Source organism: Pelodiscus sinensis, chromosome 12, assembly GCF_052426305.1.
Source record: "Pelodiscus sinensis isolate ZL-2025 chromosome 12, ASM5242630v1, whole genome shotgun sequence".
Taxonomy (NCBI): domain Eukaryota; kingdom Metazoa; phylum Chordata; order Testudines; family Trionychidae; genus Pelodiscus; species Pelodiscus sinensis.
Genome location: NC_143063.1, coordinates 29398135 through 29409070, shown reverse-complemented (window position 1 = coordinate 29409070; position 10936 = coordinate 29398135). Strand labels below are relative to the sequence as shown.

Sequence of the window (10936 nt, the reverse complement as noted above, 5' to 3'; positions counted from 1 at the left end):
TAATTAGATAATCTTTTCCGCAACATATGTACAAGAAAACAGAATGTCAAATTTTGGGCTTGCCAGTTTTGACTTTGTTCCTTAATAGAAAATAAGGGTTTTCGCTGGTATATTCAAACATTCATTTTATTGATTTGATAAACTCTTACCAGTGGTTGGCCAAATTCACCCTTATTTCCCTTCTCTCCTCACTCAATAATCCCACAGACCACCAGGTATTTCAGCTCAGGAAAAATTTCCTGATGGAAATGTCTCACTAAAGCGTTACTTGCTTTGACAATTGTCAATATTTTGTGTACATAAGACAGGACAACCCTCCAAATATTTTGTAGCTACTAAAGGAGATGTGGATATTTCAGTGTGCATACATAGCACCCACTGAAGTTGAAGGCTGGAGCACACACAAGTGCATCCTAGGAGATGCAGATGGAACAAAGAAAAGAGGGAGGCCCTTAGTCCCCTACTCCATGTTCCCAGTACATGCATTGGCAACAAAGTGCAGCAGTGCAGCAGCAAAAAGCCACCTGCTCTGGCTGACTCCTCACGAGCAACAGGGAGAGCAGCTACTGAACCATCAGACACAAGAATGGCTTATAAAAGGCTAATGCTCACTGGGAAGGGAACAGCTACAGTGTTGTGACCAATTTCACAGTTCCATCAGCTCCCTGTGCTAAAATTATTGTTCCTTCTGTACTTTTAGTCACTGACATGAAAAAAGCGAGGCTGAAGGTGTCTCCTTTTGAGGGTCAATGGAAGGAACAGGGAATAAAGGCTCAATTACCACAGTTCCATTTATTCTAATCTCATAAGAAATGAAACAGCTCTAATAGAAAAGGAAAACTTAGAGGAGAAGAAATAAGAAGTTATAAATAGCGTAACAATACATGGTAGTTAAAAATAAGCCTGTCCCACTCACTCATGTCATCCTGTGACTTTCTTGGTGGCCATTTAATTCTTTCAGCCAAGAACACCAAAGCCAGGACATAGGAGAAGGGAAAGGACAGTTTAATATCATTTGGTAGGTTAACAATAGACTAGCAAAACAAATATTAGGATTACTTTTGCTACCTGCAGAACTGAGGTGATAAGTATAGTAAGATGAGGGCCTGAAGCAAAAGCCTATGTAGCACAGGCCTAGTTTGAAGCCTGAAGCCTAGCTAACAATGGACAAAGCTTGCCTAATATAAAGCAAAGCTAAGCTGTGAGCAAGAGGCAGGCCCCTGCTCACAGAACTTGGCACAAACAGGGCTGAGTGTGTAAAACATTACTGGGTAATAGGCCCAGGTGTTGAACAGTAATTGGTACTAGGTACCAACTGTAAAACAGTAATTGGTACTGGTCATAAGTTGAAATCACATTCCAAAAGAATGGTAACCTGTCATCAAAGGGTGGCAACCTGACACATCAGGAGTGATGTGTAACTTGTTTGTACCTGTACATAAAATGGTGTCTTGGAGGGGCAGTCTTTGTCCTGGCAATGGGGCAGTGGGACCTCCTACTGATTGAGCTGAGTCCACTGTTATGGGGAACATTTGTGTAGTGGCTTGATAGAGTCTACTGACAGTAAAGTCCACAGTACTATTACTGTACTTCGCTTAACAATAAACATGGCTGGTGCCTTCAGTCCTTAACTGATCTGTGGTCTTTGGGGGATCTTGGAATATGCTGGGTTGACTAATTGCACAAGTCAACAACAACACACATGATTGAACACACATGCATGTAGCCTTCTGATTATCATCACTGACAGAGCAGGAGACCTGTCATGATACCACAACAGTAAATCCTGACATACTCCATTGGTGACCATACTACAATGAAGACAGTCAATATTTTATTTCAGGCATCTATCATTTGGACAGGTTAAAAATACCAGCTATAGCTTGGGTGATTAAAATCCTGTTTTCACAAGACCAAAACTCTTGAATCAGCAATGGCTCCTTGATTTGCCATAGTACACATCCATTCTGATGCAGCGGCTGTTAATGAGTTTTGCTATGAGTGTGTGGTGTTTAGGGGTTTATTACTCCCGTATGGGCTATATTCATTTCAGCCTCACAGCAATATTTAAGTTACAATTCCACTGTCTGTGCTACTATAGTTATAGCTATTAGAGCATTTTATTGTAAACCACTTTGAGCATTTGTTGTCATAAGGGTTTACTTGCGAACAAGTCATTCATACTCCACTCTTTTTGACTATGGAAAAGTCTTAGCAACAGAGTTCATCCAGTTCCCCTCATAAAGAGACAGTATTTGAATTTGGGTAGTTGGTTCCTATCAGCTTAACAAATACTTAACAAAAAACCACTGTTATCTACTGCAAATCAGGCAGAGCAGACACAAGGATTTCACTAAGAAAAACTGAGCAATCACTGGAGAGAGTGATCTTTCACCACAACAAATATGAGTATCCCCTATAGATGTGAAGAATGTAGAGGCTTGGAGATCCAGAAGTCCAAAGAAGCTGCTTTCAGATGGAACAAGACTTCGAACGAGTTATTCCAGACTTAATGTTGGTTATTTTCGGGAAATGTATGCCTTTTCAACCCATTTGAGAGGAATGACTGACATCACTGCTGTAAAGAATTAAGGACAAATTTTCAGATGTGCCTCCAAGGAGTGAACATAAATTTTTGAGAGCCTCTGCATATACACACACACACACACACACACACACACACACACACACACACACACACACACGCATGTAGCTTTTGTACACTAAAACAAGCGCACACACACACACACAAATGCATGTAGCTTTTGTACACTAAAACAAGCACATAGATGAGCAAAAAAGATAACTGACACTAGATGTTCTAAGGCATATGCATGATAAAGTATGGTAAAGCTTTAGAATATTCCATGGAATAAATACAAACATAAGCAAAATATTGCAGCAGGGAGAGATTTATATAAAATTGCCCAAGAAGGTAGTTACACAACAAAATTACATTTACTGTACTGTTGTTCAGACAGATGTCAGAAAGTTTACCACTCCGTGGCTCTGTTTTAACAGCAACAAGAGAGATAAACAGCATTTGGAGTTCAGTTCTCTTTAATGCTTGCACCACACTTTCTAAAAACTGTAATTAGAGTTAAATACACCAGACACGATTTAAAAAAAAATTAAAGTATTTCCCCATTTCACTCAAAAACTTAAAGGTCCCAAGATGTGCACTGTGAGATTAACAAAAATAAGAATTTGAACAATTTTATGATATTCATTTCAGCTTATGTAGCCACTAATGCATGATATTTTCCTCAACTCAAAAGAAACAAAGGTTATTATTCATTTTTCCTTTACATTTGTCTCAGTTACAGTTTTCCTAACTATTTTTAAACCTTTATGAATGTGCAATTTATATTAAAACAAAGGTTTTTTCTTGGAAAATTAAATACAATTAAATACATTTTTAAAAGCTGGGAAAATACTAGACCTATAGTAAGGCAAGCCTCTTATCTTCTATAAAGTTCCTCCAATCCATGACATAATGCACAACTTATCTATACTGAGGGTACGTCTACACTTGTACCCTCTTTTGAGACAAGGACGCAAATGAAGACATTCGATATTGCAAATCAAGCTGGGATTTAAATATCCTGTGCTTCATTTGCATAATCACCTTATGGTGCTATTTCGAAATAGCGCTATTTCAAAATACAAAACGCAGTGTAGATGCGGTTATTTTGGGAGAACGCCCTTCTTCCGAAATAACTGTTAAACCTCATTTTATGAGGAATAAGGGTTTTTTCAGAAGAAGGGTATTCTCCCGAAATAACCGCATCTACACCACATTTTGTATTTTGAAATAGCGCCATAACTCAATTATGCAAATGAAGCACAGGATATTTAAATGCCAGCTTCATTTGCAATTTCGAATGTCTTCATTTGCATCATTCTCTCGAAAGAGGGTGCAAGTGCAGACATACCCTTAGAGAACAAAACAGATTTCTGTTTAAAGTTTAACAACAGTTAGAGATGCTTCACTTTAAGCACTGTACTAGACAAATAGAATCAGGAGTTATTGCAGACTACAAAAAAGCTATGTGCTTCTCAAAAAGCAACAGAGCCATATATTTTAATTGTCCAGGGCTGTACATTCCATAAAGAGGAAGCTAAACATTTCCTGGATGATGACATTTGTAAACTTCATTACTGCTTCAATTTTTCAATTTCCTAATCTTTGTAAATGAAGTTGTGATGCTGAGATATACAAGGAAGAAATAAAAACAGATTTACTTAAATTATCATTTAGTTATTAAAATGCATCTTCAACAACACACAAAATACTATGACAGTGATACTAAAAAATTATTTACGTTACATCTTTTTTAAGCTAAAGGATGATGTTACTAGGTGTGCCTTGCGGTACCAAAAGATAATGCTGTTTTGAAGTACAAATTTCAACTTAAGCTGTAAGAAGAAAATTACAATAGTGATAATATAATTTAAGGCTTAGTCAGATCAAAATGATTTTATTATACAAAGAAGTATGTTTCTGTAACAGAATTAAATATACATTTATAAGGTTCTTTGTGTTTGTATAGTATTTACCCTGAAATATAATTTCCCACCCAATTATAACTAAGTTTACTACTTTATAAATACAATTCTATGTTCTTAAAATTACTTTTAGACCAAAAAAAAAAAAAAAGACACTAAAAACTGTAGCCTTGGACACAAACAACCCTGGCAGATTAATGACTACAGTACATGATCTTTTAAAGGTGGAATGTACCTAAAATGCTTCGGAAAGTAAATATTCTCAGAATTACCCTTTTGTTGGGCTAACCGATATCTGACCACAGAAACACATTGAAGGAAATAACTGATCAAACAGGACTTTTATTTTTTATTTAATGTAACTATGATTCTTTACTAGGATGCACTTTGACCAAAACCCTTGCTTACTCTTAATGTTCTCCTGATTCTGCAAAACACAATACAAAAGTAATTTGTGTCAGAGAAAACATAAAGCACATCAATGTTCTTTCACATTATGATTTGGCAAAGCCAACCAAAGCACAGGGGCCTAGCCTGACCTCATTTCTTGGCTGGAACTCCCAGTGGGAGTTCTGTAGAAAGACCAAGGGCAGAATATAGTCCATGTAAAGGATTTTGACACTCAGGTGTCACTTCACTCTTCACTGCACAGACTCAACTCCTATCACATTCAAGGAACGTGCAAGAGCTAAAGACTATTTGGATTGCACAGCCCAGGTTAAACTCCTGTGCAGTTTTAATAGAAGATCAATTAATAACGCTGTCATTATTATCTAGAATTAAAGCTCCTATTCACTTCCTAAATCAAAGTTGCCCTGAAGTAATAGGCAGGTTCTCAGAGTACTGAGATACACCCCATTCTGCACCTGCTTCCCTACAAAAGGAGTAGCAAAATAAAATTAGTTTCTCCATTAAAAAAAATGTTTACAGTGTTTTTTTAAATTATGTGCTTCTTTGTAATAGGAAAATTAAAAATACAAATTGTATGTTAAAACATGGATGACCCTGTTGGAGTCTACAGCAGAGTTCCCAGTAACTTCAATTCAACCAGTATTCACCAGATAATTTTTGTTATTCTATAGTGAGACACTCCTATCTAGGCAACATCACCACATCTCATAGTTAAATAGCTTAGCTGTTTTTAATTAATTTTTTAAAAGCAAAAGGCACCAGGGTCTACCCAAAGTATTTAAAGGTCTGTACATTTTCCATTTTGAAAATAGTGCTGATTTTTTTTCAGCTACCATGTATCTAGAAGAACAACAAAAGAATGAATATACCATTAAAAACCCACTGAGTTAAGACATCTGTATATAGGCCAATAACCTGGGTACCAAATTTTACGCCAACACAAATTTAAAAGCCTTATTCTGAATGATACCGAGTGTTCAGCAGATCCCACTGTAGCCAATGAGAGCTGGAAGCACTCACTTCCTCTTTAGACCATGCCCTAAAATGGCACTTAGGTCATAAAAGATAAAGAAGAAAATCAATTCAAATTTAACAAAAACCATTGTGAATATGATACAACATACAATAATATAAATATGTTTCTGGAAATGGAGCTCAATGCACTCCAGTGATGGTTAACATGGCTAATTTATTATTACAAAGTTATAGCAGATAAGAAACCTGATTCTTTTCTGTATGCAGAATACAGAAACTTTGGTTGCAATGGATGCCTCTACCTATTTATGGCCAACAATACATTTCTGAAGGGAGTGGAGAAAAAGGCGGTAATTTTCAGAAAAGAGGAAGAAAAGCTATAAGGATCCAATTTTCTCCTAAATATATTTTGGGGCTCTGTAAACATTTCTTAATTAAAACCAAAAAAATCTAAAAAAAGACAACAATTTGATACTTCTAGCTGAACACTTGACAGTTGTAATTTCCTGTGACTGATGTTTACGTAGACTGCTGATTTCTCTCTAACACATTAATGTCAATAGTAACAGACTTTAAATAAACTCAAATTCCCTGATTGCAAAGCGAAAGTGAACAAATGCACCGAACAAACAAAAGAAGAGGGAAATACTCCCAAATTGTGACAACAGATTTTCATTCACTCTTGGCCCCTGAACACATACATTGGCCCAATCTTACCCCACTGGAGTTCCGGGCATATTAACAATGACAAAATTTGTCTCCTAGTCTTGACATAGGTATTCTACTCCCTATGGGGTAAATGCACTTTGCTTCTAACAGACAACACTGAGAGCGCAGGTGTTTCGGTTATAATCAGTGTGTACTGCGATGTACATTTTAAAAGTTACAAAACCTACCAGGCCGAAACAAAATGTCATTAGCAAACTAGCAATGATTCATCATCACTGGTATTGATTTCTGAGAGGGGAGTAGAGGACTCTAGCATTGGCACTTCCACAGAATGGCAACAAGCCGCATGAATACCCAAAGGCTCTTCCTGATAGGAATGAGGGCAACATCGCTGCTGTCCATCCACCTGAATACAAACATTCATACAGCTGTCTGAGTAAGTGGACTCCCACTTTTTTAAGGGTAATCTACATGGGTCTTCACTCAGGGGATGACTCCTACTTAAATTACTGTTCTCTGCAACAGTCCTTCTGGATACCGAGCCTCCACAAAGTGTTTCTGTAACACTTTCGGACAAAGGGTCTCTGAAAGCCTTTCCTGAATCCACTTTCTTGGTTTGTTTAAGCTCAGTGCTAGAGGATTCCTCAGCACCTGAAGATTTGTCACTGTGGCCTGTCTCAGGCTCTGCATGTGCAGCCGTGCAACTATTAGATAAAACATTAGAGTGGGATGGCTCTGTGTCTTCTGTCTCTGGCTGCAAACTGCTACTTCCAGCTTCTTGTAACCCTCTAGCCTGGCCGTAGGTCTCTGCCTCTGAATTAGGTCCTTCTGGGGAAGGTGAGGGATTATGGATGTTCCCTTCTGTGTGATTGATAATTCCATCACCCAGTGTGGTTTGAGAAGTGTGCGCAGGTGTTAAGAGTGGAATCTGCCCTCTCACTCGTGGCCTGTGGAACAGTCTATTCCAGAGCCTGCCCAAGCGCCTCCGAGATGAATTCCGTCTCGATGAATGACGTCTCATCTGTCTCCTCATTGCTGTTCGGATGTTCTGCAGCACAGATGCCTGCAAAACAGAATCAATAATTTGACATTTCTTGACATGTCCATGGGAGAACACTATCAAATACCTATGGTTATCCTGCCTGCTAAATTGTCCATCTGACTCTTAAGAAAGCTTACTCAGATGGAAAGGCTACATTTTATATTTAAACTCCTGCTTAAAAATCAAGCCAAAGACAGCTCAGTCTGTATCACTCCCTGGGTATGTCTACACTACCCTCCTAGTTCGAACTAGCGGGGTAATGTAGGCATACCGCACTTGCAAATGAAGCCCGGGATTTGAATTTCCCGGGCTTCATTTGCATAAGCGGGGAGCCGCCATTTTTAAATCCCCGCTGCTTCGAACCCCGTGCAGCGCGGCTACACGGGGCTCAAACTAGGTAGTTCGGACTAGGTTCCTATTCCGAACTACCGTTACTCCTCGTGAAATGAGGTGTACCGGTAGTTCGGAATAGGCATACCCCCTTTTATTTAACCTCCACAGCGGTCAACTGAGATGTTAGATGCAGGATTTGACATACTGGACCACACTGTTGGGTCACTGAATCCTGTCTCACAAGCAATGCCAGGCGGACTTGATAACAGTTGATGTCTCAAACCTCCCCTCTTGCTTACATAATTACAATTGCTGTGTCAGGCCACAAAGTTATTATAATAGGAATTTGAGAAAGAGGAAGGTAGGTATGGGAGAGTACAAAAATACAACAGGCCTTTCTTTAAAATAATTTTTGCATTTTTTAATAAAATAACTCACATTTTTCGGAAGACAAATGACCACACTCCTTATTGTATTTTCTACAAAGAAAAACCCTTTCCTCTTTCAGTCTGAAATGCTGATCTCCTTTCTGTTTTAGTAAGATATTTGCCTACTCATTGCTATTTTGATGTAAAGCATTTTATCCGTTTGACTTTCAAAATATTCATGAGTTCCCATCTAACTAGTAAACTTAGCCAGATAAAACAGCATAACTGCAATTCTCCAGTACACAGTTGTTACAAGAGCCTTTCAATTAAAATGATTTAATTGTTACTGTTGCTTCAGATTCATTCAGTCTATCCAATCTTTGATAGTTTGAATGTAGAATGAAACCATTTACTTGTGATGCATTGTAAACAGGGAAGTCTTCAACTGGAGGGATAAGTCCTTGTGCAATAAGCTGCCCATAGGAAGGTGGAGCCTCACGTCGTACAAACTCTGCCTCAAGACGAGTCATCTGGGTTTCAAATGCTCTGAAACCAAGAGAACCAGAGTAAAATGGGGAAAGCCCCATAAAAATAACACAGAACTTTCTAAAAACAGTCCTCTCTCCCAGATCCCTCAAGTTTAATGTCACCAGGCAGCACTACATTATAACAGATGTTTTTATAACAATAGAGGTAAAAGTAACCCACTGTAATTCACTGAAATCCTTCTCTCCACTAGGATGCTGAGATATGCAAGAGAACTAACAGTACAGTAACAGGATAACAGCATATTCCTCTGTAAATATAGATGAGAGAGTACAAAAGCCACTTATCAAAATGTAGACCATTAACTTTTAATGCTAAGAAAAACAGCATAGTGGCCATTTTTAAATCACATCAATTTCACTGGACTCTGGATTAATTTTATTGTGTGTTTTAAAATTCACTTGAATGGATATTTTATTCTCTCTCCTAAAGGGATTGAAAGAAAGGCTTGCCTACTAAAGTTAGGACATTATGAACATAGAAGATTTTCACCTGTATTCTCTGGTCCTTAGTGAGTAGAGTTTAAATGCACAACCCAGTGCTATCACCAAGAGCAAGCCACACACAAGACTCCCAATCAGAGCAGCTGTGATGACTTTTCTGGGTACTATAACCAGACAGTTATGTTCATCACTTCCATCTTGGCAGTCTTCTTGGCCATCACAACGCCAGGTCTCAAAGATGCACAGATTTGTGCCACAGTGAAAGTTTCCCGGCTGGCATGTAAAGCAGTTCTTTTCATCTGAGCCATCCGGGCAGTTCTTTTGGTTATTACATCGGTCAAGTATTGAATAACACAGTCCACTGTTTCCTTCGCACGGGTATTCATTTTTCTGGCAAGCTGGACAGTTCTCTTCATCTTTACCATTTGGGCAGTGCCACCAACCATCACAATGCTGCTTATCTGTGAAACACTCTTCATCACTGCCACAAGGGTGCTCCCATGGAAGGCAATAGCCTTTCACCTGATAGGTTGCATTGAACCCATGGCCAGTACTCTTTGATCTGGCGTGATATGAAATGGTGAGCTGACCCTTTGAGGACTCCACACTCACCGAGTGCCTGTTGTTGTGATATGAAAGAGTCTGCATTAATTTTTCACCTCTCTCGCCAATTCCATCATACACTTTTACGTAGTCATTGTACCCTAGCTGTAAATCAAGCTGCAAGAGGACATGCCGATTATCTTGTGTATCCACATACCAAGTGCAGCGAAGGTCTGCCTGGCTATGATCTGCACGGAATAAGTCTGGGGAAGCGAAAGACCCATAAAAATTACCCAGTCTTTTGCCACATGAAAGATCCGGACAGTTATCTTCATCTGAACCATCGCTACAGTCTTTAACAGAATTACATCTCAACTCGTTTACCAAGCACTTGGTGGAATGGGCTATGCTACATTGGAATGTTCCTGAGGGACAGATGCTAGATTGAGGCTCTGTTGGAGGAATGGTACAGTTTCCTTCATCCGAGTTATCCCCACACTCATCCATGGAATTACACTTCCAAGTGTTGGGAATGCACTTGCCATTTACACAATGGAATTCATCCGACTGGCAAATAGTCTGGCCTGCTTTTCCTGTGAAGAAAAAAATAATAATAATAATAATGAAACATCTAATGCCATAGGTTAGTTCTAATATGTTATCCCAAGGTGTTAACATTGAATCTGTTGGTCCAGCTCTTCTGCCAGAACAATTCTGGCAAATGGTGAAAGTATACAAGCCAAATGGTGAAAGTATTCAAATTTCTAATGACTCATCGGCATTTACAGGGGGTTTTGGTCAACAGAAGCCACTTTTGTCACAGGTAGTTAGGATCGTAAAATATTTCTGCTTAGTCTAACAAAATCCATTGAAACTATAGAGCTTACCTCTGATGTAAGAAAGGCGAAATCCCTGAGCCTGTCCCGAACTCAATGCATCAGAGTGGAAAAATATCCAGACATGATCCCGTGCAGAGATAAAGGATGGTGGTATGGAGGATCCACATACTCTATACTCCTCCCTCTTGGAAGAGGGACCAATCATCAGCCAGTCTACTGCACATTTCTGAGAGTCCTCCAAGTCAAAGTTCTTAAAAC

General features: G+C 38.9%; 1 protein-coding gene across 3 annotated transcripts in view; it reads right to left on the bottom strand.

Annotated features, from left to right (window-relative positions):
- Nucleotides 1–3817: 3817 nt before the first annotated feature.
- LRP3 (LDL receptor related protein 3) overlaps nt 3818–10936 on the bottom strand; it is a 91251-nt gene continuing 84132 nt past the window's right edge. For 2 of the 3 annotated variants that reach the window (XM_014569490.4, XM_075940107.2), the window contains exons 4-7: nt 10727–10935; nt 9346–10432; nt 8721–8853; nt 3819–7627 (exon numbers count right to left, since the gene is read on the bottom strand). In XM_014569490.4, the coding sequence (XP_014424976.1) occupies nt 6812–7627; nt 8721–8853; nt 9346–10432; nt 10727–10935 (2245 nt within the window). In that variant the 3' untranslated portion in view covers nt 3819–6811. Of the gene's footprint in view, nt 7628–8720; nt 8854–9345; nt 10433–10726; nt 10936 lie in introns of all 3 variants that reach the window. The other variant, XM_089781498.1, reaches the window with a different exon arrangement.